General features: G+C 44.4%; 2 protein-coding genes, 1 long non-coding RNA gene and 3 other non-coding genes across 7 annotated transcripts; 5 read left to right on the top strand and 1 right to left on the bottom strand.

The window, feature by feature from the left end:
- Positions 1 to 7,845: 7,845 nt before the first annotated feature.
- RPL17 (ribosomal protein L17) lies at positions 7,846 to 11,753 on the top strand. Its single transcript, XM_045457050.1, has 7 exons — positions 7,846 to 7,930; positions 8,694 to 8,746; positions 8,838 to 8,878; positions 9,650 to 9,784; positions 10,022 to 10,120; positions 10,978 to 11,169; positions 11,666 to 11,753. The coding sequence occupies exons 2-7, from the start codon at positions 8,707 to 8,709 to the stop codon at positions 11,711 to 11,713; spliced, it is 555 nt and encodes a 184-aa protein (XP_045313006.1). The 5' UTR covers positions 7,846 to 7,930; positions 8,694 to 8,706; the 3' UTR covers positions 11,714 to 11,753.
- LOC123588629 lies at positions 8,545 to 8,610 on the top strand. The gene has a single exon (XR_006707945.1). It is a non-coding gene; the product is annotated as a small nucleolar RNA SNORD58 (small nucleolar RNA).
- Positions 8,983 to 9,047, top strand: LOC123588628. The gene has a single exon (XR_006707944.1). It is a non-coding gene; the product is annotated as a small nucleolar RNA SNORD58 (small nucleolar RNA).
- LOC123588627 lies at positions 9,871 to 9,935 on the top strand. Its single transcript, XR_006707943.1, has one exon. It is a non-coding gene; the product is annotated as a small nucleolar RNA SNORD58 (small nucleolar RNA).
- A 967-nt stretch (positions 11,754 to 12,720) lies between the features above and the next one.
- On the top strand, positions 12,721 to 18,387 carry CD3H18orf32 (chromosome D3 C18orf32 homolog). Of its 2 annotated transcripts, none has more exons than XM_045457051.1 (3): positions 12,721 to 12,851; positions 15,971 to 16,160; positions 17,679 to 18,387. In XM_045457051.1, exons 2-3 carry the CDS (start codon positions 15,996 to 15,998, stop codon positions 17,742 to 17,744), a joined length of 231 nt encoding a protein of 76 aa, XP_045313007.1. In that variant the 5' UTR covers positions 12,721 to 12,851; positions 15,971 to 15,995; the 3' UTR covers positions 17,745 to 18,387. The 2 variants fall into 2 exon arrangements, with proteins under 2 accessions (XP_045313007.1, XP_045313008.1); XM_045457052.1 differs by lacking the exon at positions 12,721 to 12,851 and adding an exon at positions 14,135 to 14,159.
- A 351-nt stretch (positions 18,388 to 18,738) lies between these two features.
- Positions 18,739 to 22,362, bottom strand: LOC123587358. The gene is made up of 2 exons (XR_006707260.1): positions 22,252 to 22,362; positions 18,739 to 18,934 (listed from the first exon to the last, which is right to left on the bottom strand). It is a non-coding gene; the product is annotated as an uncharacterized LOC123587358 (long non-coding RNA).
- Between the last annotated feature and the right edge of the window lie 4,742 nt (positions 22,363 to 27,104).

The raw sequence follows: 27,104 nt of genomic DNA, 5'->3' as shown, positions 1-27,104 counted from the left end.
AAGAGGGGAGCAAAAGCCAAAGCCTCACCCTTTATCTAGTTGCCTTACAAAAGGCCCCAGCCACCAGGAAGGCCACAAGGCAAGAAATGTGGGGACAATATTTTTTATTAGGACAACCGGGTAAGTTGGGGATCACTTTCTGTTACACAGAGAGCAACAGAATGTTTCTTCATCTGCATAATGAAAGAGTAAGGCTGGAAGAGCTCATCAGACCCTTCCAGCTCTAATGGTCTCACGGTCTTTGAGTGAGTTTTCTTGGTTCGGTGTCATAGGTCAGTACTGTTTCCCTCTATCTAGCCTGCCAGGTTTCCCTGGGGCTGAGCCTTCATCATTCTGTGTCGTCCCATTCCCACCACCCCCCATAACCCCAACCCCAGTCTCCGTCCATTCAGAGCCTCATCATTGAAAAACTTAAGGCAGCCCAGTTTGGAGGAAACACAGAGGCCATTAGATCAAAGTTATATTTACTTGTCAAAGTAAACAGACGAACTTGCTACCCGCACCCTTTGCCCACAAAAACTACGGAGACAAGCTTTACCCAACGCTGAACTGGTGCCATCTAGTGGCTCATGGTGTCACCCAGCCACCCCACAAGAGACCGTACCCGTCAAAAGAAGTTTTTGTGAACAATATTAAGGTTTCCTTGAGGCTAGCCCTGGGTGAAATTGTGAAATACAAGGCAAATTTTCCCATTTTCCAGTTTTCGTTGTTTGGAATTCTTCCCCCATGACAGGCAGGTGTAATGGCGAGAAAAAAAATGCTGGAGTGAGGCCAACCTAACTAAGCCAAATGAGTCCTGTGCCACCTATTAGCTGCAGAATCCGGGACAGGTTGCAAAACTTCCCTGAGTCTCGGGTCTGTCCTCTGCAAAATGTGGGCAGTACAACCTTCTTACAAAGTCATCGTGGGGAATGAGTGTGACGAAGCGTACGTAGCACTGAGCACGTACCCTAAACATGAGCTCCGTCCTCAAGTACACCATTATTTTTGAAGTGGGCGTGAAAAAGACAAATATTGAGCTCTGGTCCCTAGAGGTATTCAAATAGAGGGTAGATAACCTCCGTTTATATGCCTGCAGGAAACAATTACATGCAGAGAGTTCACCAGAAGAGGCTTTAAGGAAATTGAGAGATGTGGGCAAACTAATAAGGGACGCGGAAACACACCCAGAAACCTCACAGCACAAAGGCGTTTCAATGCCCAGGACTAGTGGGACAAGGAAAGTTGACACTATAATGGAGTCCAAGGAAATCTGAGCCTGGGAGGAGGGGCAATCTGGCAGGGGCCGTAGTCTTGGAGGGATAGAGCCACTCCAGAACCCAGTGCCAAGGCAGCCAGGGAGCTGGGAAGAAATAGCCTGACTTCTCTCCCCATGACCTCCCAACTCCTGCCCATGCTCACCATTGGCCATCCCCAACCAGGGTAGCAGTCAGTGGGCTCCACCTCAAGGGGCACGGAGCAGGGCACAGACACCAGAGAATGGGTTTGGGGGAGACACCCCGAGGAAAACCACTGCAGAGTGTCACAGAGGGACAAGTATCCGGTCAGGTGATATCCAAGAATAAATTCTGAGGAGAAAGGAAGAAGGAAGGAACGACCCAACAATTACCAAATACATATTTTATGCTATTCACAATGTCTTTTCACTATCTCCTATGTCTCAGCAATTGGTATTGTTATCTTCCTTTTTTACAGATGAAGGAACAAAGCTGGGCAAAACCAAACCACCTGCATTGAGTCGCCCAGCAGGGAAGCCCTGGAATCCCATCCCCAGTTTCTGGATGCCAGTATCCCTCTAAGTGATCCCCACCACCCCAGCGTTAGCTCTGGGAGGTACAGGAAAGACAGACCAGGCAACAGGGAGGAGAGGGCAGCAGCCCATCAGCCTGAGGGGGAAAGAAAAGGCCTCCGACCCCCTGAATAAGGGATTACATTTTCCTTATTGTCATGAAAAGAATTCCCCTTTCCTGGCAAATAAAGCCCATTTCCAAGTGAAGCTCAAACAGCATTGTGGGGAGGTTTAGAATGAGAAGGGCAGAATAAATATCTGCCAGGGGATTAAGACTATCCTCCTTGGTTCTCCTGGAGGCCCAGGAGCCAACCCTCTAAGAGTATTATACAAAGGGGCAGGGAAGGTGGGGGACAATGCTAAAAGACAGAACATTGAATATTCACTCATCTGAAAATCCCCCAAAGACATTCTTTTCTGAGAAGATGGTCGGACTAATCCAGACTGGCCGACTGATTGAATGGCCAAGCAGACAGATTTCTTTCCCAACAGATTTATAGCTTCAGCTAAAAAACAAAAACAAAAACAAAACAAAACAAAACAAAAAACAGTTGTTTGGACAAACTGTCAAACTCCCGCAGGGCCCACTTGATATCTTGACTTGTCGGGTCAGAGAGGAGAATGGCTACCACTTGGAAAGACTGAAGGTTTGTTGTTTCCTGCTGCTCCCTGGAGATCTAGGTAGTAAATGGAGCCCCAGAGGTCATCATTAAGGAGAAGCCAATAGGAGGTCTCAGGGGAGTTGTGTTTCTGTCCTGTTTCAAGGAGCCCAGAGGCATTTGCGACTCCGCGCCCACCTTCTCTACCTTTGCCAAACTCACGACCTCATGCCTGAATATCTGCTAGTTTTTCTGGGGCTCTGCCACGATCCACTCTGAGGTTCCTGATCTCCCCAGTCCACCCAGCATCTCAGAGCCAGAATAATCCTCCTCGACCTGCTCTCATTAGGTCCCTCCTATGAATGCAAGCAACAGTATTCTGAGAAGGTGGGAGTGTGGGCCAGGCCTGGAGAGCCGTGCAAAAGCTGGAGTGGAAGTCGAGAAATGGACTGTCCCGAGGCAGGACGCGGAAGTGAGGGCAGCCCCAGTGAGCCACAGGTCACCAGGAAACCTGGAAGTCACTGGGAAGCAGTCGGGAAGACAGGAAAGTGAAGAACTGGCGGCAAGGATGGTGAGAAAGAACACAGGCGCGGAGAGGAGATCTGGGTTCAAATCCCAGCCCTGTCCCTTTGAACCTTGTTTATCTTGTCTGTAAAATGAAACAACAGCGCCTGCTGCCGTGGACACTGAGATGTGCCTCCCTCGTCTCTCTTCAGGAATGAAGGACTTCTTCTCCCTCTGTCAGGAGTGCTGTCAGTCCTCAGCCGTCTCAGTTGTCTCTGAGAATTGGCTGAAGACAACTGCTTCACATCTTCCTGGAGAAGCCCCATCCAGTGACGGTTCCATGGGTGGGACAGAGGCCCAGCCCCCACCCAGGTTGGGACAAGTCAGAAGGAACGACCATCTCCAGAGGTCCCCTAGGTAGGAGCAGGTGCTGGCTGATACCTTCACTGGGACCGCATCCCACCCTAACTTGACCCTCTGATCAGTCCTGTCTCCTTTCCACGATACTGAATCCATGGGCGCTACTTAATCTCTATCTCAGACTCTGCTTTCTGGGAAGCCCAATCTGGGCCATCTACCTCATCTATTCAGGAGTTTCCAGAAAGTGGCAAATGTAAAGCATGCAGTCACAACACCCAGTATAAGAGATGTCAATCGGGGTGGCTCAGTCGGTCAAGCATCTGACTTCAGCTCAGGTCATGATCTCGCAGTTCATGGGTTCGAGCCCCGTGTCCGGCTGTCTGCTGACAGCTCAGAGCCTGGAGCCTGCTTCAGATTCTGTGTCTCCCTCTCTGTCTACCCACCTCCGCCCCCCAGTTGTGCTCTCTCTCTCTCTCTCTCTCCCCCCCTCCCCTCAAAAACAAACAAACAAAGATAAACAGAAAGCATGATGCAGAAGATTGTATACAGCATACCATCCTGGGAGTGTTTGTAATTCATAGAATTTTTCTGGAAGGATATAATACTGATATTGGTAGAAGCCTTGGAAATAAGGAACTGGAAGTTATTGGAGAGAGAAGGTATATCAGTGTGCTTGGGCTTTCATAATAAAGTGCCACAGATTAGCAGGTTTAAACAGAAATTTATTTTCTTAAAATTCTAGAGGCTAGAAGTCCAAGATCAAGGTGTCCAGGTTCTTCTGAAGCCTCGTACTGATCATCCATATAAACTCATTTTACTTTAATTACCTCTTCAATTCAATGCAGTCCCTATCAAAATCCCAGCAGACTTTTTGTAGAAATTAACAAGCTGATCCTAAAATTTATATGGAAACATAGAGGACCCAGGGGAGCCGAAACAACTTCAAAAAGAATAAAGTTGGAAAACATATGCTAGCTGATTTCAAATTTGGCTGTAAAGTTACATGACAGTGACATGTTGCTACAAAGATAATCAAATAGATCGATGGACCAAAAGTGAAAGTCCAGAACTAAATCCTCCCCTTTCTGGTCAATTGATTTTCAATAAAAGTGCCACAGCAGTTCAATAAAGAAAAGACCATGGTCTCAGCAAACGGTGCTAGAAAAATGGAATAGCCACATGCAAAAAGATTAATTTGGACCTTATGTCAAATGAAACTGAGTTACAAGAATTAATTCAACCCAAATGTAAGAACTGAAACTTTTTTGTTTCAGTTTAGTCTAGGTTAGGTTAGTTTAGTTTAGTTTAGAAAACATGGGAAAGAAATAATTACCTTGGGATAGGCAAAGATTTCTTAGGTATAATACCAGAATCACAATTTATTTTTTTTGATCAATACATTGAACTTCATCAAAATTTAAAACTCTCGTGGGGCACCTGGGTGGCTCAATCAGTTGAGTGTCCCACTCGTGATTTCAGCTCGAGTCATAATCCCGGAGTCGTGGGATGGAGACCCACACCGGTCTCCATGCTGAGCAGGGAGCCTGCTTAGGATTCTTTCTCTCCCCTTGCCCCTCTCCCCCTACCTCTCTAAAATAAACAATTTTTTTTTAAAAAGGGAGAAAAAAATTTTTACTTTTTCACTTTGTTAGATATTATTAAGAAAATAAAAAGACAAGTCAGAGTCAGGGAGGACATATTTGCAAAGCTTATAAAACACTTGTATCCTTCGGGGCGCCTGGGTGACGCAGTCGGTTAAGCGTCCGACTTCAGCCAGGTCACGATCTCGCGGTCCGTGAGTTCGAGCCCCGCGTCGGGCTCTGGGCTGATGGCTCGGAGCCTGGAGCCTGTTTCCGATTCTGTGTCTCCCTCTCTCTCTCTCTGCCCCTCCCCCGTTCATGCTCTGTCTCTCTCTGTCCCAAAAATAAATAAACGTTGAAAAAAAAAAAAATTTAAAAAAATTAAAAAAAAAAAAAAAACACTTGTATCCAGCATGAATAAATAACGCTTACAACTCGATAAGAAGACAAATAATCCATTTTTAAATGGCCAAAAGAATTGAACACATACTTCAGAAAGCTGAATGTCAAATAAGGATGTGAAAAGATGCTCAACATCATTAGACTTTAGGGAAATGCAGTCAAAAACCACAATGATATGCCACTACATAGCCATTACAATGACAATAATTAAAAAGACAGACAATACCAAGTTTTGGCAAGGGCACAGAGAAACTGGAACCCTCATACATTGCTGGTGGGGATATCAAAAGATACAGGCACGTTAGAAAACAGTTTGGGGCTTTCTTAAAAAGTTCAACATAAACTTAACATGTAACCAAGCAATTTCACTCCTAGGTATCTGCCTGAAAATAAATGAAAACACGTGTCCACACGAAAATTTGCACTCAGATGTTCACAACCGGTGTGTTCATCAGAGCCAAAAACCTGAAACAACACAAATGTTCGTCTGTGGCTGAACTGATAAATTGTGATATAGCTGTAAGCGGAATTCTATTCAATAACAAAAAAGAATGACTGACTGATAAACGCAACTTAGACTGAGACAGTCTAAGTGAATTTCAAAAGCATTGTGCTAAACAAAAGAAGCCAGACACAAAACACTGCGTACTATATGATTCCATTTACGTGATATTCTGGAAAAGGCAAAACTATAGTGACAGAAAGCGGATCAATAGCTGTTGGGTCCCATGGATGGGAGAAAGGGATTAGCTATGAAGAGGCAGGATGGAACTTTGGGGAAGATGGAAATGTTCTACATCATGATCATGGTGGTGCCTATATGACTGTATTTATCTGTCAAAACAATAAATTCTATGCTAAAAAACTGGAGGAATTTTATTATACATCAAGTATACCTTAATAAAGCTGATTTGTAAAAATCCAAATCAGTCACCTTTGGCAAACCTTTGAGGAAACCAGCTCATTTTTCTGAAAGTCCATAAATAAATGGGAAGATTAAGTTTTATCCTGCCTTTTCTATATGAACTATATTTCAAGATAATCAAATAATTGAAAGAGGGAAAATTCTTTTTTACACAAGTCCAGCTAAAAAACACTGATAGAATTAGGGAGGAAAAAAAATCACCATTTTTAACTCCAGCGGAAATAATGGATACAGGTAAATAATTTCAACAGCTGCTAAAGCCATTAAGTGAAAAGCTGATGTTGAATTTTATAAAGAAGGGATAAGAGCTACAACTCCTGAACTCACTTACCCATCTTAACATCAGTACAAATGAGACAATCAGATGACATTATGTGCATTCTGATAGGATGCAAGGGGAAATACCACCTACACAATATCGCCTATGAAGTTTTCTTGCCCCTGGTATTGAACTGAATCTAATCAAGCTTCAAGATATAATTCCAGGAAACTTGAATGATAAGGGTACTTTAGGTTTCAAGTATTTGACCCCCAGACCTGCTGTGAAATATGTCCGGAAAGTTGTTTGATACTTGGGGCTAGTTAAGGCAAGAGATGTGGAATGGAAACCTTAGTTTGGGTGTTCTCGGCCTCTGCTGGAAGCCATGTGAGGGATGGGAACTACTGAGGAAAGACTGTGGAATCCATCATCTGGCAATGGAAGTGGACTCCAGGAGAGGGACCTAGGACTGAGGTCTCTGGAATTGAGGTCAAGAAACCAAGAGTGCTTAGAGCATTGTCCAGACTTCTTTCACTTAGAGTTCAAATTTGCCTGGAGTGACAGTGCTTTGAAATAGAAGACCCAGTCAGAGGAAGACAGATATCATATATTTTCATTCATAGGTGGAACTTGAGAAACGTAACAGAAGACCATGGGGGAAGGAAAGGGGGAAAAATAGTTACAAACAGAGAGGGAGATCATAAGAGACTCTTAAATACAGAGAACAATCTGAGGGTTGATGGGCTGCTGGGGGAGAGAGGAAAATGGGTGATGGGCATTGAGGAGGACACTCGCTGGGATGAGTACTAGTTATTGTATGTAAGCGATGAACCACGGGAATCTACCCCCAAAACCAAGAGCACGCTGTACACACTTTTCTTAGCCAATTTGACAATAAATTATATTAAAAAGAAAAACAAAACAAAAAAAGAAATAGAAGACCCAAAGTGCTAACACCACCAATGGCCGAGAGGGAATAACCAGATAGATGACTTGGGTGAGGAAGAAAGGGAAGATAGTGCCCAAGGGTTTTTCTGCACCGGAAGATCTAGAAGTGGCACTCTTCAGTAGAACTGATTGGGTGGTATTCCCCTCCAGAGAATTCTCTGATTACCATAATTACATCCCATCCTTTACAACTTCTTAATTATCCATTTACCTACCACTTTTAGGGGTACGTGATCACATAACCAAATCTAACAAATGTTGATGAATAAATGTCTCATCTATACTAATAATATGTGATCCTGTGCTAGAATTACAGACCTGTTCTTGATTGATATTTAAAATCCATAACTTTATTTCTGGATATCAAAAAAGGAGAATTTTGAGACACTCCCTAAGAAGGCAATTCGTTTCCAGATCTTCTCAAATATATCCCACATTCCCTTTCTCTTAGCGCTCCGCCTATCTTCAAATCACGTTCTTCAGGCTGGAGATCTCGCGAGAGGTCGAGTGCGCATGAATTCTTCCAGGAGCCACCGCTCTTCCTCTTCCCGTAAGCGGCCTGAGGTGAGTGGCTGTTTGCTTTCTCTCTCCGAGAGCTGAATCCTCCAGTTATCGCCGCCATCCGGGCCTCGGTGGCGCTGATGGCTATGCCCGGGGGAGGAAGCCTCCTGCGGCTACTGATTCTTCGCTGAAGGCGATGTCCCTCTGTGCAGGGGGACGTGTCGGAGCAGAAGGCCGCGATGGGCGGGAATGGGGGTGGAACGGGTACCGGCGGCCTGTCGTCAGTGCCGTTTCCGACTCCCGAGGGCCAGTGTGTTGCGGTGAGTGCTGGCCAAGACGCGGCGCGTGTGTGGCTGCAACGAGAAAGTTTGGGGGAATAAAAGTGAAGTCGGGTTGAGGCGTCACTTACCCATTTGAACGAGTGTTTCAAGTTCGATGGCGCTTAACCTAATAGCCCAAAAGCACCTGGGAAGATGGCATCACCTTCTGTGGGGAGGGAGCGTGCAGAGGGTTGTAGACGAGCATTCTGCGGTGCCATTGCGTGGAGTCCTTACACGCCTGAGGGATCCAGAGTGGGGTTGAGACAGGCCACGTTCTCCTTCAGAGGGGAAAAGGGCTCATGAGGTCCGAGTCCCTAGTAGATGCAGCGGGGAAGAAAGCTCTGGAGAAAAGGATGGCTGCGATGATGGCATTTCTTAGGACACCTTTGGATTGCCCGTGAAAACAACTACTTTCTGAGCGGCTGTCGGTAGCATTTAATATGTATTTAAACTGCATCGGTGACTGTAAATGTGTGTTGACAGAATTTCCTCCTGATCCCTTCCAGGTGATCTCTGAAAATGGTTCGCTATTCACTTGACCCGGAAAACCCGACAAAATGTAAGTGAACCGGAAGGGATCTAAATTCCTTATCTTGGGGTAAGAGGAATCATAAGATAACCCAAAATTAACCAAAACTTTTATTTTTCAGCATGCAAATCAAGAGGTTCAAATCTTCGTGTTCACTTTAAGGTATGTGAATCCTCATATATGCTCTGAAAGGGTTGTGCCACATTGTTCCAGTGTTGTGGTTTTTTTTTTTTTTTTTTTTTTTTTTTACCATTCTAAAAAGGTGGCTGCAGTGATGCATTTCTTAGGACACCTTTGGATTTACCGTGAAAACTAATCAGTTCTGAGCAGTCACCTTTGACGCATCGAGTCTGTAATGATCAATCATATAATGAGCACTTTGATTTGTGGAATTGCGTGAGATTACCAGAGAACTATTGGAGAACTTGGTGTAGAGATCAAGATAACAAGACCCTTAACATGGTTACAAGATGATGGAGTTAAAGCATTATAGTTAGGGGGCACCTGGGGGGCTCGCTCAGTGAGCATCCGACTTTGGGTCATGTCATGATCTCTCAGTTCCCAGGTTCAAGCCTCAGGTCGGGCTTCGTGCTGACCGCTCAGAGCCTGGAGGCTGCTTCAGATTCTGTGTCTTCCTTCTCTCTCTGCCCCTCCCATCTCATGTTCTTTTCTCTCAAAAATAAACATTTAAAATTTTTAAAAAATAAAACCTATTACACTTAATAGAGGTTTGGGATTTATTTTTCCCTAACTTCCAAGTCTCCCTGGCTTTTAATCACAGACGGTTTTTTTTTTCTAATATTCCCTCCCCTTTAAAGAACGGGAAATCTTTTGTCGATGTATGTTGACGTTTTAAAAAACAATTTCGTGTTTACTTCAAAAATTGTTACTCTTTCACGTCGTTAAGTCACAGTTTATACTGTTTATACTTAGAACACACGGGAAACTGCCCAGGCCATCAAGGGTATGCATATCCGAAAAGCCACCAAGTATCTGAAAGATGTCACTTTGCAGAAGCAATGTGTGCCATTCCGACGCTACAATGGTGGAGTTGGTAGGTGTGCCCAGGTGAGAGCTCACAGTGGCTGAAATGACTTTGTAATGGAGAGGGGTCGGGTGGGGTTAGGATCTGCCTGGAATCAGGTTCTTTCTGGTTGCTGGGATGACCATCTTAGGACACCTTTGGATTAACCATGAAAAAAAAACTGTTCTGAGCAACCTTGGTGTTGGATTAAAAATCATATTGGTTGTAACACTGATTAAAATGAGGGGAAATGACTAACGTGTTCCTTGGATTCCTTTCAGGCCAAACAGTGGGGCTGGACACAGGGTCGGTGGCCCAAAAAGAGTGCCGAATTTTTACTGCACATGCTTAAAAATGCAGAGAGTAATGCTGAACTTAAGGTACCTAAACCATTGACTTTTATTTATTTATTTAGAGAGCTAGAGAGTGCACATGCGGGGGAGGGGCAGAGAGGGGGACAGAGGATCTGAAGTGGGCTCTGCTGACAGCAGAGAGCCTGGTGTGGGGTGAACTCCAACAAACTGCGAGATCGTGACCTGATCCAAAGTTGGACACTCAACTGAGCCACCCAGGCACCCCAACATCTTTATTTATATGCATATAACTTGGGTTGTTAATTCAATTATTGTTGCTATTGTCCAGATTTGTTTCTTTGACTGTCTTGTTTTCTCAGTAACTGAAATTTCCCATTCGTTTTTTTAAATCTCTACCTCCCAATTTCCAGAAGAACAAAATTTTGTGTGTGAAGATCTTCAGAAGCATGATCCACTCCCCTTCATGACTTTTAGGGAGGCCCCTTACAAGCTGCATATAGCGCTGAGTTTTTTGTTTTTTGTTTTTTTTTAATGTTTATTTATTTTTGAGACCGAGACAGAGCATGAGTGGGGGAGGGTCAGAGAGAGAGAGGGAGACACAGAATCTGAAACAGGATCCAGACTCTGCACTGTCAGCACAGAGCCCGACGCGGGGCTCAAACTCATGGACCGTGAGATCATGACCTGAGCCGAAGTCGGACACTTAACCGACTGAGCCACCCAGGCGCACCCTGCACTGAGTTTTAATAGTTATTTAGATTTAAGGAAGGACCCTTAGAATAAAGGTGAAAGCAAAAAAATGTTTGACAGGCTATTTGAAGTCTTAAGGTTTGCCTTGCAAAGATGGGGACTTGATTTTCCAGTGATAAGGTTTGTGGTGTTGAGATAAAGATGTCAATTTGATTTTGTTCGTCTCTTCCCAGGGTTTAGATGTAGATTCTCTGGTCATTGAGCACATCCAGGTGAACAAAGCCCCCAAAATGCGGCGTAGAACTTACAGGGCTCATGGTCGGATTAACCCATACATGAGCTCTCCCTGCCACATTGAGATGATCCTTACTGAAAAAGAGCAGATTGTTCCTAAACCAGAAGAGGAGGTTGCACAGAAGAAAAAGGTAAATTACTCACTGTCACTTAGTCGTTGATCGGTTTTGTGTATGATACTGCCTTTTTGTATATACATATATCAGCACTGTATAATTATCTGCTGATGGCCCCACCTGAATTTTTATAGCAACTTAAAATGCAACATGTGCAAAAAAAGGGCCCCTCCGTCTTCCCCAAACTAATAAGCTTGTTTGCAGTAAATGATCCCATTCAGTTCTTTAAGCCGGGAATCTGGGAGCGATTCTAGATTCCCCCCCGCCCTTCAGCCTAACTAACTTCTGTTGGTTTAATTTCTTAAATACTGTCTTCCGTTCTTGTTGCCACTTAATCACATGGTCTCCCTGTCTCCAGTCTTCAGCACAAACTCCCCTGCTTGCTTTTTCTCCTGTCACTCACCCCGTGCCATTTCTCTATGCCAGAGGAATTCCCTTTACCTCTTCCTTTTAAGATGTAGTGCAAACTTCTCCAGGAAACTTGTAACAGCCTTTTTTTTTCTTTCCCCAGATATCCCAGAAGAAACTGAAGAAACAAAAACTTATGGCCCGGGAGTAAATTCTGCATGAAATACATGCAAATAAAAGTAAAAACAGAATGCCGGTTGTCTTTATTATTAAACGTATTACAAGTATCCTCACAAAATGGATCAAATGGGTTTTCTTCTGATTAGAATTAGAAACTGATTATTCTGTTAGCCCTGTGCTACTAATTTTGATTTGGAAACAGGCTGTTTTGAATTACTTGGTGCTACCTTGCATAAAATGGAATCTGAGTATGGGGCTATTTCTGAATTCTTTTCCAACCACTTTTATTGAGACTTAACACCTACTCACCCAAACACAATTCAGTTGATGGCTTTTATTATATTGTTACACATCTGTCACCGGGCAAATCTTTGTGGGCATTTTCAATATCCCAAGAGGAACCTTACCTAACCCAATCCAGCCTTGAGCAACTGCTAACATGGATGTATAGATTTTCCTCTTTTGGACATTTCGTGCGAATGAGTTGACAGTATGTGGTCTTTCGTCACTGGCTTTAATTTTGCATAGTATTTTGTGATAAAGCAAGTCTATTTTTTGACAAATAGGTATGCATCGTATAAACTAATAACGTTTGGACCCCTTTTTTAAGCTATTGTGGGTAGTGCAGCTGAAACTACAAGCTTGTGTGGGCGTGTCCTCCTTTCTCTTGGGTCTGTACCAAGAGTGGATTTCCTGGATTTCGCCTGTCGTGCTGTTTACAGTCCTAACTGCAGTCTGAGGGTCCAATAAGCACTTAAAGCAACTTTGTGTTAATTCCCCGCCTGAATCTCCGACCCTTTTAACTAGCACAGTGAAGTTTAGTCACAACAGCATTCGGTAACAGCCTGGTCCTTACACGCAAGTGGAGTGACCTTCTCTATGGCGGTGAGCCACCGGCACCCGCCGTTTCCGGATCACCGTTTTGGATTTTGTTCGAGCGTCCGGGACAGCTGACCCCCGACTCCCTTGAGCGCAGGGTTTGCGCTTAAAGTGCCGGCGCCGGAAGTCAGGGCGCGCGTTCTCCTGGGCGTCACCGCTACGTCCTGCGCGTCCTCAGCCTGACGCAGGCGCGCCTTTGTCGGCCCCTTTTGCGGTGCCCATTGGCTCGGCGGCAGCACGTCCCTCCCTCCGGAAGTGCGGACATTTCCACTTGGACCCGGTGGACGCGGGTGAGCGGTGCCCGGTGGGCCGGGGTTTTCGGCTGCGGGTTCGGGGCGGGGGTGCGCGCGGGGGGTCCCTGGTGCCGTCTGGCCGCTTCGCAGGCTCCAGCCCGGGTGGTGCTGAGCGAGCCCCACCCGCCTGCAGTTGGCCTGCGCCGGGCACCCCGCGGCCCGCCTGCGCTCTCCCGGGATACCCCGCTTCGCCCTCCAGACGCGCGCCCCTGCCTCCTGCCCTCCCCTCGCCGTTACCTCTTCCGTCCGCGGCCGCCCGCCTCCCGGCCCGCCTCTCCCTTTCCATATGTCCGTTTATCCTCTTCCTTGGCCTGCACTGTCGGCTTCGCTTCGCTCTCTTGTCTTCACCACCGTTCGCTCGTATCCTGTCTTGTCCTTTGTCGTTGTCTTTGAATCAGCCCGTCCCGTAGAACGATGTGCCAAACTGGGTTACCTGAAGGGAGGTGGCGTTCCGACACGGTACCTGCCAGATTTCTAACAGAGCCTCAGCCTTTTCCTCTGTAGTCCGTTGTCTTGGACTAAGCCGAATGAAAGCGAATTCCTCTCCTCCGACAGTTTAAATGCGTTTGGCCGCTTTGCTGTAATATCCGAGAACTGGCTTCATGAAAGTAGAATGATAATCATCTTATCAGTTTGTCATAGCCAATTTCTAGACCTTCCTAAGCCACAGTTTCCACATGTATGCAGTTCCTCAGAGTGTCATAAAGATTGAGAGATAAAATACAGTAGTTTCATTATGAAGAGAGCTAAACAGTTTTATAAAAGCCATGTTTGTGACATAAGCGAGACAATAATTAGGAGTAGGTAAAGATGAATCTGTGATGGGCTGCCGGTCATTAACTGAACCTAGTCCTAGGAGCACTGTCAGTTGTTTCAAAGGGTTTAAGTTGGTCTTGAAGGCTTGGTAGGAGGGGAATAACTTGATCATTGTATTTTTGTTAGGGGAAAAAGCAAGAGTATTGAGGTAGGAAACCAGAATTGGGAATTCTGGTCTTAACCAACTCTGTTACTATTTGCTTTTGCGTGAACTTTGGACAGGTTGCAGCTTTTGGATCTGGGTTTGTTGTTGGGGGGGGGGGGGGAGGTTCCGGGTTTTTTTTTTTTGTTTTGTTTTGTTTTTTTTTGTCCTAACAACGCTTAGAAGGCACTTAACCCATTCACACACTCTTCTGGCCTTTGTATTCGTTATTAACATATCTAATCCATCTGCATCCCGTGAGAGAGGCTATTGTCCTAATTTTCCACTGGAAGGAATCAAGATCAGACTCCTTGGATAATTTGCCCAAGGACACCAATTCGAAAGTGGTGAGAACAGGTCTCATATTCTGGCAGCTGCCAACCAGTCTGCTTTGCTTAGTAGGCTGTGGTGTAAGAGTGCAAGACCTAAAAACCACATCCCTTCAGACCAAATTCAGAAGGTCTATGGCCAAAAATAATGATTGCTTGGTAAATGCTGAAAAAGGCTCAGTGCTCGGTTTGGGTTTTTTCATCAGAAAATATGTTCTTTAAAACTTCGGAACAAAATAGTTTGGTAAATTCTTATAATGTTACTTTAATTTGACCAGAGGACTGTCTCAAAGAATGTAGTTATGAATCCTTTATAAAATAGCTGATCGTTCCTTGATGTACATTTATGTTAACTTGTCTATAGCTCTTGTAATTCATTTCAAAGCCACATTCAGATTGGGTTGTCTATACTGCTGCTTACTTGTATTGTGAATAATTTTAAATCACCTTAGTGTAGTCATTGTGCCGATTCATTTGCTAGCAAGTACTACCTGATTTGCAATATTTTGAAATAAGTTTTTTGGGGGGTTTATTTTGAGAGAGCGAGAAAGTGAGCATGGGTAGGGGAGAGGCAGAGAGGGAGAGGGAGAGAATCCCAAGCAGGCTCTGAGCTGTTAGTGCAGAGCCTGCAAACCCTGAAATCATGACCTGAGCCAAAATCAGGGGACATTTAACCAACTGAGCCACCCAGGTGTCTCCAAAATAGGAACTTTTAGCGTTCTGAACTATTAGTTTTCTGCACTGTTCTGAAGCTTCTTAGTGTTTCATGTCTACTTTAAGGGATTAAAAATTCTTGTAAATTTAAAGTCTTTGGTTCAGTAGTATATTATGGAAGTAGTGTTGGTTTTGAGAAATTTCAAGATTTCTAATTAAGGAAATTCGAGGTATTAATTTTTTTTTGAAATGGACAATTTACTTATAACAATAATAATACTGCATAATTTTTTTTTTTTTTTTCTCAGCATACTTTAATTGCTATTAAAAAGAAAAAGGCAGGGGAGCCTAGGTGACTCAGTCAGTTAAGCGTCTGACTTCAGCTCAGGTCGTGATCTCACAGTTCATGAGTTCAAGCCCCGTGTCGGGCTCTGCGCTGACAGCTCAGAGCCTGGAGCCTGCTTCAGATTGTGTGTCTGCGTCTCTCTCTGCCCCTTCCCCGCTCACGTGCACTCGCGCTCTCTCCCTTTTTCAAAAATAAATAAACATTAAAAAAAAAAGAGAGAGAGAGAGCAAATCTATCAATGGAGAGTTGTTGCCTGGGAAAGTCCAGCTGATTTGCAGCCCAGACGTCTTCCAAAGTGAGTCCTTAGCGAATTCCATGTTAGAAGATTTGCCCTTAGCCTTGGAGTTTTCGCTGGTCAATATTGTCAGTTTCTGAAGATGATTAGGCCCTGGGAGTTAATTCCCACCAAACTGGAATAGAAGTCATAATTAATGTTCCATGTCTTTGAGCCTACTTTTCTTTGTATGGAAATGGCAAGGGTACTCCATCTCACTGGATTTTTTGAGGATTACATAGTTAATAAATGCAAAGGGCCTAACTGCCTGGTACCCAGCAACTAACTGGTGTCTTTCCTTTATCACATTTATGGTTGGGAAAAAGTGACTGAAGAGGCCTGGAGACGGGAGCCTCACTATTATTTTTATTATGTCTACACCTGTTACTCCTTTACAGAAAGTAGCATTTTATTGAATAGACTTGTGCTTTTCGCTAATTAATGATTTAAGTTTTTCCTTTAATGTAGAACTGGTCCTATCCAGTATTTTAACCTAGGTAAGCTCCTTGCGTCATTCATGTCTGCTAACCTAACTTGTGTTTTCACGTGTGCCAGCAGTTCGGGACCCCAGCCTGGGAGGATGGTGTGTATCCCTTGCATCGTCATTCCAGTTCTGCTCTGGATCTACAAGAAGTTCCTGGAGCCGTACATATACCCTCTGCTCTCCCCCTTTGTTAGTCGCATGTGGCCTAGTAAAGCCCTCCGAGAATCCCACGACAAAAACAAAGGCCAAGTAGACTGCAAGGTAGGAACACGAGGATACCTTGAATAAGGGCGGGTGAGGGGGTTGGTACAGTCAAGGTAAAATACGTGGCTTTGAAAAGGCAAGCTCTTGGAACCAGAAGCTTCCTTAATGTGCCTTTTTTTTTTTTTTTAAATGTTTGTTTATTTTTGAGAGAGAGACAGACAGAGCATGAGTAGGAGGGGAGGGGCAAAGAAGGAGACACAGAATCTGAAGCAGGCTCCAGACTCTGTCAGCACAGAGCCCAATGCGGGGTTCAAACCCATGGACCACTAGATCATGACCTGAGGCAGTTGGCTGCTTAACCGACTGAGCCACCCAGGCGCCCCTTCCTTAATGTGTCTTAATTTCTTTGTTTAAAATAAGGGGTTTGGGGTGGTTTTTAAGTAATTAACATTTGGTTTGAACTAAGGTGTTTTTTTGTTTGTTTTTTTTTAATTTTTTTTTTTTCAACGTTTATTTATTTTTGGGACAGAGAGAGACAGAGCATGAACGGGGGAGGGGCAGAGAGAGAGGGAGACACAGAATCGGAAACAGGCTCCAGGCTCTGAGCCATCAGCCCAGAGCCCGACGCGGGGCTCGAACTCACGGACCGCGAGATCGTGACCTGGCTGAAGTCAGACGCTTAACCGACTGCGCCACCCAGGCGCCCCTGAACTAAGGTTTTAAACTGGACTTCTGTTCAGTGCATTTATGTCTTGATTTTAAGCCATAATAGTAACCAATATTTCTTAGCTGGTAAGAATAATAGTAAATAGCTAATGGATGAGAAGAGATGATATTAAAATATGCCAGTTTCATTGATTGATAACTTGGGTAAGAGATTTAGTTGGAAGGATCATAGAAATTAAAGCAAAAAAAAAAAAAAAACAAAAAAAACACACACACAAAAAGGGGCACCTGGGTGGCTCAGTTGAGCATCTGACTTTGGCTCAAGTCGTGACCTCACAGTTCGTGAGTTCAAGCCCTGCGTCGGGGTCTGCGCTGACAGCTCAAAGCCTGCTTTGGATTCTCCGTCTCCCTCTCTCTCTCTGCCGCCCTTCCCCAAATAAACTAAAAAAGAAAAAAAAATTATTTTTTAAAATGAATATTTGGACAACTCTGTTTTTAGCATTGGTGCTTGTTAAGCTCAACTTCAACTGTGTTCTGCACTAATTTAGCTACCCTGCCCATTTCTGGAACCAGGGTTTTTTCATTCTGAAGTTTGTCTGTTTTTAAAGAGAAGATCTCGGGGCGCCTGGGTGGCGCAGTCGGTTAAGCGTCCGACTTCAGCCAGGTCACGATCTCGCGGTCCGTGAGTTCGAGCCCCGCGTCGGGCTCTGGGCTGATGGCTCAGAGCCTGGAGCCTGTTTCCGATTCTGTGTCTCCCTCTCTCTCTGCCCCTCCCCTGTTCATGCTCTGTCTCTCTCTGTCCCAAAAATAAATAAACGTTGGAAAAAAAAAAAAAAATTTTAAAGAGAAGATCTCTTAAAATGAGTGTCTTTTTGTTGTACTAATATCCAACATGGTTTTTTATTTTAGGGTGCAGACATGAATGGATTACCAACAAAAGGACCAATGGAAATCTCTGATAAAAAGAAAGACTAAAGTGCTTGTCCCAAAGGATCGCATTGTTTAAAAATGGACCTGATAATATGAAGCACCTTGCTTGTAATTGTCTCTGACCTTTTTCTCTGAGACCAGGATTCCGGATAGATAGCTTAGCTGCTTACCTGATACTAATCAGGAAATACGTGATATTTGTATTTAAGATGTGTTTAGTGAGTTATATTTAATGATCTCATTCCTGAGTTCCTTTTTCATTAAAGTAGCTTTAATTTCTCTTATTACAGTTACGAAGAAATAAAAGGGTTGTGCCTGTAGACACGGCTACTAAATCAGTACTCATAAATCCTTGGGCCTCTAGCTTTTGTTCAGGCTCTTTGAATTTGAACACAGCACGATGTTACTGTGAAACAGTGCAGTGAGACTGTGCAGTGAAAGGGAAGAGTGTTTGGAGGGATGATGAGGACTTAAAGATATAATTACTGTCTAATACAACGGAGAAGCTTACTCAGGAGGATAGCAATTACTGCTTATGGCTCTGAGAAAATAGAAAAGACAGGGAAATTGGGGAGACGCCTTTGAGAAACGGAATACCTTTTACAGAAATGTCTAATACACACTAATTCTAATCCTTGTTGCATTCCTTCTATTCTTACGAAGTATATTAAATATTCTGTTTAGCGTGTGGTGTCTTTTTTTTTCTTTTAACGTTTAAATATTTAGTGGGTTGGCCGGTTAGCTCAGCTGGTTAGAGCGTGGTACTGGTAAAGTTTAAATATTTAAAAGGGCCATTTTGTACCCCATCAAAAAGCAGAATTACAGTGCGACGGCATCTGTATAGTTGTGAAACAACAATCTTTTTTTTCTTTTTTTTAAGAGTAGATTGTATCCATTACTGTTGCATAATAAGACACTCCAAAATTGAGTGGTTTTTAACAGGGGACTGGGCAGAGTCCTTTGCTGGTCTGGGTCCCCACATCGTCTTTCTTCCCTGGGCTTCTCCACATTAGTGTCGGGATGTATAAATAGTCAAAGGTGATGACCATATCTTTGTATTGGATGTGTGCATTCCCTATGAGTTTAGAAGGAGAAGTTAGAAGGGACTCCTGCCTTCGAAGTCCTCGGTCCTCACTGAGGCTCTGTTAAGCTGTGTGTCAAGTCAGGTCATTGATCCACCCTGGACTTGATCTGATACAAGGCAGTAGCTTTACAGTTTTTCTCTTCCACCCCACCTGAAGGATAAGAGAGATCCCCTTTAGCGACTGTGTTCAGCTGATTAGGTTTTTTGCACAGGACCCCCGAATGAGGTTTTTTTTTTTTAAGGTATAAAAACTGTTATAAAAATAGATGTAGGGGTGCTTGGCTGGCTCAGTCAGTGGAGTGTGCATCTCTTGATCTTGGGGTTGTGGGTTCAAGCCCCTGCGTTAGGTGTGGAGATTACTTAAAATATTAAAACAAAACAAAACAGCAAATGTTTGTAGTAGGAGAGTTCAAGAGCAAGTTAAATGAGAAGTTAATGTTCTTTCTCTGCCTTTATTCCAGCTCCACAGACGTAACCACTGTTAGTTTTTTGTGTAGCTTTCTAGCAACTTCCTTGATTTTTTTGTTTTGTTTAAACTTTTTTAATGTTTATTTTAGAGAAAGAGGGAGAGACAGCGTGAGACACAAAATCTGAAGCAGGCTCCAGGCTCTGAGCTGTCAGTATAGAGCCCGAATGGGGCTCAAACTCACAAACCGTGAGATCGTGACCTGAGCCGAACTCAGATGCGTAACCGACTGAGCCTCCCAGGCACCCCTTGTTTTCTTTAATGTTTTATTTTACTTTTGAGAGACAGAGTGCTCACGTGAGCAGGGGAGGGGCAGAGAGAGGGAGACAGGATCCCAAGCAGGCAGAGAGCCCGATGCGGGGCTCAAACTCTGGAACCACGAGATGAAGACCTGAGCCAAAGTCGGACCCTCAACTGACGGAGCCACCCAGGCACCCCCTTAATTTGTTTTTATTAAATATATCACTTTTTAAAAATCATAATATTGCAAAGCGTATAATGTCCCTACTCCCTTCGTCCCCAAAGGCATTACTCATTTAGGTATTGTTGGTCTTCTGTTTATTGCCATGTTAATAAATAATAACATACATGCTGCTGTCTTTGGAGCTATTAACTCTTACTTTCTGCCATGGTTGAGCTCAAGCTATCTTACACTGCAAGTCCCACTGCTCCCGCACATCCTAATTTGTTTTCTGAATTTGGGTTGTCACTAATATTTATAGCATCCTGAGTGTGCCAGATGTCTTCCATTTGCCCCTCCAAATCTGCTGCCTTTGCCCTACTCTGCTGCCCAAGAAACAGTATGAACTACATCAACAGGCTTCTGGCCTCTAAGATTCTGCTGGGTTTAGCCAGTGGAGATGTATAGCAGGGGGAAGGGGAAGGAAGGAAGGAGGGCGGTCCGGGTATTTATTCCCTTGGCTGCCTCCCTTGAGGGCTCTTTAGGTCAATTCTGTCCCTCAACCAAAAGTCCCTGTGCCTCAAACTGGCCAACTGCACGTTTTCAGTTTCCATTAACTTCTCCTTCACCTTGTCCTTTGGGGCTGATAGGGGTGATAGCAGCTCTTAACTACGGGCTGTGGGTCACTGCATTATCTCGAGTGCCTTCTGCTTTCTGGGACACTAACAACGAGCACGCAGGAACCACCACTGGGTAGCATGTGCTGCAGTCGTTCCCCCCCCCAGCCTTCAGTGTTTGACTCACATCATCACAAGGGCAAGTATGGGACAGTAAGATACTTTGAGGGTAGCCTGGGTGGCTCAGTTGGTTAAGCGTCCGACTCTCGGTTTCAGCTCAGGTCATGATCTCATGGTTGGTGAGCTCAAGCCCCGTGTCAGGCTCTGTGCTGACAGCTCGGAACCTGGATCCTGCTTTGGATTCTGTGTCTCCCTCTCTCTGCCCCACCCCAGCTCACGCTCTGACTCTCTCTCTCTCTGGCAAAAATAAATATTAAAAGGTTTTTTTTTTTTTTTTAATAAGATATTTTGAGAAATCACATTCACAACTTGTCACAGTATAATTGTTCTGTTTCATTATTAATCTCTTACTGTGTCTAATTTATAAATTAAACTTTATCATAGGTATGCATGTGTAGGAAGAAAATAGTACATATGGGGTTCAGTGCTATCCACTGTTTCAGGCATCCACTGTGGGGCTCGGGGCGTATCACCCACAGATGGGAAGGAACTACGGTAGCGTGATGTGTTTCCTTTCACAACAAGCATGGCTTTCCTAGAGTTGTAAATTACCTTTTTTCTCCCTATGCACTTCCTTTCCTGACTAGTTGTTGCCGAGGCCTGGTGCCCAGGGGCAGTTCTTGGGACTTGCTACCGCTCCTGGATCCCACACCCCACATCTTCCTCTCTCTCGGTTTTCTCTCTCATTTTTTCTGTAGCCCACCATTTTTCTAATTCAATACTCTCAGAGGTTGAGTATGTATACTTTTGTAAAGTTCTCCCCAGTCATCCCAGTTCATGTAAACTCACGTTCCCAAGCATTGCTGGTCTCCCGAGGCCCTTGCCCCTCTAACAGTGTCACACTCCAGCACTGATTCCCAGTCGTATGTCTTACTAGTAAAACGTTCTTAAAAAGGTTGAAGGGACTGGGGCGCCTGGGTGGCTCAGTTAAGCGTCCAACTTTGGCTCAGGTCATGATCTCGCGGTTTGTGAGTTCGAGCCCTGCATCGGGCTCTGCGTTGACAGCTCAGAGCCGGGAGCCTGTTTCGGATTCTGTGTCTCCCTCTCTCTCTCTGCCCCTCCCCCGTCCATGCTGTGTGTCTCTCTCTCTGTCTCAAAAATAAATAAATGCTAAAAAAAAAAAAAAAAAAAAAAAAGGTTGAGGGGACTGATACACAGTTGACATTTTTATTTGGCCAACCAAGAATATTTTAAAAAGCTATAATGTTTTATCACCATTATTTCAGAAAAGACATTTTGACACTAAAAGGATGAAGGAGAACAGGAGAATAAAGGAAAACAATAGCCCGTCAGTTTGAATACGTTTATGAAAAATGTTTTTATGGAAACTTCACACTAATTTTGCCCACATTTTTCTTCTTTTTATAGTTGGTTGGTGAAAACTTATCACCTACCTTAGACAGGATTTGGTAACCATTGTTCTATACCACACCAGTGTTCTCTTGTCCCCAAATATCAGTCCTATCTTTCGTGTTTCAAGATTGCCTTTCTAGTAAAAGCTAGAAAGCCCTGAAAAGGTGCTTTAAACGACCTTATCAAACAGTTAAGCCACCACTCCACTCCCACACGTAGTGACCCAATGGAGGGTTTGGAGATTTTGGTCCCTGCTCTCCTGTGCTCTTTCCTCTGGATATCCTGATCCCCATTCTCCATACAATGGCAGGACAGCACAGACTGGGGCCTAAATCCCTTAGGCTCATAGCTTCTGGGAGATTCACTTTGCCTAATGAGACCAGCAGTCTCATTATTGTATAATTATATCTTTCTACAAAACATGATCTAGTGTGTGTTAAAACAACACTTACCTAGTTTGGTTCATTTGTGCCAATAAACTCTAACCGTGTCCTCTGAAATCGGTTACATTTCTTCAAATCTTCTTTGGATTAGTTGGTCGTACCCAGTGTTATGGATTGAATTATGGCACGCAGCCTCCCACGCAATTTTTATGTTGAAGCCCTAACCCCCAGAACCGCAAACTGTGACCCTATTTGCAAATAGGGTCATTGCAGATGGGATTAGTTCAAATGAAGTCGTTAGGGTGGATCCTAATCCAGTATGACTGGTGTTCTTATAAGAAGGAAATTTGGACACACGCACACACACCCGTGCAGAGAGAACACAACGAGTAGAGGAAGGCAGAGATCGGGTGACCCTTCTACAAGCCTCGGAACTCCAAAGGTTGCCAGGAAACCACCGGATGCTAGCTGGAAGGCCTGGAACAGAATCTCCCTCACGGCCTCTGAAAGAGCCAGCTCGGCCGACATCTTGATTTTGGACTTGGCGCCTCAAGAACTTCAAGACAATAAATTCTCTGTTGTTTAAATCACCCGATTTGTGGTACGTTGTCACAGCAGCCCTGAATAACACGCCCAGGCATTGTAGTCCACCTTAGTTGGAAAGACAAAATTACCCTGAAGGAATCAGCGTGGACCTTCACGAGTACCGGTGGTGTCGGTAAAGGGAGCCCTTGAGACGGCCTTGAGACTTCCCGTGAGCAGGTGTGAGCTCTACAGCCAGACCGCCTGGGTTCGAATCGCCACTGGCCAGTTTTGTGGTGTGAGGAAGTCTGGGTACCTATTCTGGAGGGTCATAAAGCCCATTGAGTTAATGCACCTGAAACTTTAGAACAGTGCCTGGCATGGGTAGCTGCTTTCCAGACTAATTCATTGAGTAATATTAATTTGTGACTCCTCCTGACCTGTCCCCAGCAGGAAGGAGACTGTGATGACGGCATAGTGCCCCCCCCCCGGGTTTCTCCAGCAGCAGAGCGGTGGTCGCCTCCTCTCAGGAGGAAAGCTGGCAGGAGCTGTGGTGGTCTGGCTGGCCCAAGCCTTTCTCCCAAGGCTTAGCCTCAGAGCTCAGGATAAGTAAGGAGAGATGAACAGGAACCCTGTAGGCATGGCACGGATGTGTAGCTGAGCTACCGGTGGGGGTGGAGGGAATGGAGGGCTAATTGCGTAGCCTCTCGCTTGGCCAAGCAACTCCCTGGAACTGCGTAGTCACTGCCTTTTGGGCATTCAACACTCTCCGTGGCAGGTGTCTGGCTGACTGCTAACAGCTGGCATCGTTGCGAAAATGGTCCGTCCCATCATCAGCTTACTGGCTGTGTGTCCTTGTCCGAATCCTCATGCGTCCAGGGCACTCAGTCCCTCATCTCTCAAATGAAGGGACTTGACTGATTGCCAATGTTCCTTCCCAGTTGTCCTTTTGACTTCCTGTTTACCCAAGACCCAGCTCGAACACAGGTAGAGGGATTGGCATCTCATTTTTCTTCCAAGCGGACCATTTCGCTATCAGTAAGCCAACGTCCACTTAACAAACTATTGTGAAGTCCGAGTCATTTGTTTCCGAGTCATCAGTTTCTATACTACCCCTTTCTCATAGGGTTGTTGGGGGAGTTAAATAAAATAACAGTGCACAGCTCACGGCAAAGAGCCCGTGATGTGAATTGTTAATTATGAGTCCTGGTACTCTTGTCAGAAAGTTCTTTGGTGGAGCTAAAATCTGCATCCTATAACTTCAGACCTTTGGTCCCAGTTTGGCACTCTGGGACAACATAAAACAAGTCTGGTCATGCCTCCTGAGAGCAGTTATAACAACGAGTCTTAGTCTCACTGTTCATACTCCGTTCCGCCAGGCACGCCACATCTGACATGATTTCCAGACCTCTCGCCATCCTGATTGCCCTGTCCAGATGATCCAGTTCTGGTTAATCTATACTTCTCTTCAGAGGATGCCTGGGGACTGGCAACGACAACATGTGAGTTGAGTACCATCTGGATTACGCAGGTGAAATCACATTTTTTTTTTTAATATTTTTTTTTTCAACGTTTATTTATTTTTGGGACAGAGAGAGACAGAGCATGAACGGGGGAGGGGCAGAGAGAGAGGGAGACACAGAATCGGAAACAGGCTCCAGGCTCCGAGCCATCAGCCCAGAGCCCGACGCGGGGCTCGAACTCACGGACCGCGAGATCGTGACCTGGCTGAAGTCGGACGCTCAACCGACTGCGCCACCCAGGCGCCCCGAAATCACATTTATTAAAAAAGGCATGCTACCTGCATTACTTAATTCTCATCGCAACGATGAGATGTGAGGGGAGTATTCCTGTCTCTTTACAGAGAAGAAAACGAGGCTCAGAGGAGTCAAATAGCTGTGATGCACTGTGTGTTTGTGTTCTCCTAAACGTCCTATCTTTAAACTAACCCTACCTGGGGTGACAGTAGGAGGCGGGGCCTTTGTAGGTAGTTAGATTTCAATAAGGTCATGAGGGTGGAGCCTCCATGATGGCTAAGTGTTTTCATTAGAAGAAACTGGAGCCCTAGGGACATCTGGGTGGCTTAGTTGTTTAAGTGTCAGACTTCGGCTCAGGTCATGATCTCACGGTCTTTGAGTCTGAGCCCGGTGTCGGGCCCTGTGCTGACAGCTCGGAGCCTGGAGCCTGCTTCGGATTCTGTATCTCCTTCTCTCTCTGTCCCTTCCCCGCTGTCTCTTTCTTTCAAAAAACGAATAAACAAGAAAGAAAGAAAGAAAGAAAGAAAGAAAGAAAGAAAGAAAGAAAGAAAGAAAGAAAGAAAGAAAGAAAGAAAGAAAGAAAGAAAGAAAGAAAGAAAGAAAGAAAGAAGAAAGAAAGAAAGAAAGAAAGAAAGAAAGAAAGAAAAGAAAGAAAGAAAGAAAGAAAGAAGAAAGAAAGAAAGAAAGAAAGAAAGAAAGAAGAAAGAAAGAAGAAAGAAAGAAAGAAAGAAAGAAAGAAGAAAGAAAGAAGAAAGAAAGAAAGAAAGAAAGAAAGAAAGAAAGAAAGAAAGAAAGAAAGAAAGAAAGAAGAAGAAAGAAAGAAAGAAAGAAAGAAAGAAAGAAAGAAAGAAGAAAGAAAGAAAGAAAGAAAGAAAGAAAGAAAGAAAGAAGAAAGAAAGAAAGAAGAAAGAAAGAAGAAAGAAAGAAAGAAAGAAAGAAGAAAGAAAGAAAGAAGAAAGAAAGAAGAAAGAAAGAAAGAAAGAAAGAAAGAAACTGGCACTCTTTCTCCACCATGTGAGGATACGATGAGAAGATGCTTCTGATCTTGGACTTCCCACCTTCAGAACTGTGAGAAGTAATTGTCTATTGTTTAAGTCCCCCAGTCTACAGTATTCTGCTTATTTATTTCGAGAGAGAGAGAGAGCGCACAGAGCAGGGGAGAGGCAGAGAGAGAGAGAGAGGTAGAGAGAGAGAGAGGGAGAGAGAGAGAGAGAGAATCCCAAGCTGGCTTTGTGGGTTGTCAGCATGGACCCTGATTTAGGGCCTGAAACCATGAACCGTGAGATCAGGAACAGAGGCGAAATCAAGAGTAGGACACTCAACCAACTGAACAACCCAGGTGCCCGCTGCCTTCTTTTAAAGACTTTATTTTTAAGTAAGCTCTACACCTACCATGGGGCTTGAACTCACAACCCCGAGATCAAGAGTTGCATGCTCTATGGACTGAGCCACCCAGGCACCCCTACAGTTACTTTCTAAGTAGCATGAATATTTGTACAGTCTCAGACTGAAAATGTGTCTGGAAAACAGGCAGCCATTTGGAAAGTTTTCTTTCTTAAACTTCATATTTTGGAATGTATTCATTTTCCGTTGTTGCTATAATAAGTTACCACAAATTTAGTGGCTTCAGACAACACAGAATTATTATCTTCTAGTTCTGCAGGTCAGAAGTCTGACACAATTCTCACTAAGCTAAAGTCAAGGTATGGGCAAGCCTGTGTTCCCTTCTGGAGGCTCTAGGGGAGAATGTGTTTCCTCAACTTCTCCAGCTTCTAGGGGCCACTGGGCACATCCCAGTCTCTTGCCATCTTCCAAGTCAGAAGTGACCGACCCTTGCATTGCTTCACTTGACCTTCTTGCAGAGCCATATTTAGGACTCTCTTTTGGCTTCCTCTCACTTTTCATTTTCGTGATTACGTTAGATCCCCCCTGATAATCCCAGATAATCTGCCTGCTTGAAGGTCATCTGATTAGCAACCTAATACTATCTGCAACTCTCTGCCTTGTAACCTAACATATTCATAAGTTTGGGGGATTTGGATGTGGATATCTTCAGTGGGATCATTATTCTGCCTACCACATGGAATAATTTTAAATGTTTATTTATTGTGTGTGTGTGCGTGTGTGTGTGTGACAGAGAGGGAGAGAGAGAGAGAGCGAGAGTGAGAGCATTCGAATGGGGAAGGGGCAGAGAGAGAGGGAAAGAGAGAATACTAAGCAGGCTCTGCACTGTCAGCTCCGAGCCTGACGTAGGGCTCAATATCACGAACCATGAGATCATGACCTGAGCCAAAATAAACAGTTGGATGCCTAATTGACTGAGCCACCCAGCGCCTCTGCATTAATTTCAGATTTACAAAAGAATTGCAAGGTACAGAGAGTTCCTGTATATCCTTCTCCCGGTTTCCTTTAATGTTAATGTCTTACATAACCATAACACATTTGTCAAAACTAGGAAATTAACATTGGTACAATACCGTTAACTCAACTCCAAACTTCATTCTGATTTCATAAGTTTTCCCACTATTGCCTTTTTTGGTTCTAGGATCTGACACAGACACTCACTTGCATTTAGTAGCAGGGTTTTCATGACTTTCTGGTAGTGTTTCTGCACCAACTAGACACTGATGTAATCAGGTCAAA

This window comes from Leopardus geoffroyi, chromosome D3 (genome assembly GCF_018350155.1).
Source record: "Leopardus geoffroyi isolate Oge1 chromosome D3, O.geoffroyi_Oge1_pat1.0, whole genome shotgun sequence".
Lineage (NCBI taxonomy): Eukaryota > Metazoa > Chordata > Mammalia > Carnivora > Felidae > Leopardus > Leopardus geoffroyi.
This window is presented reverse-complemented; position numbering and strand designations above follow the sequence as displayed.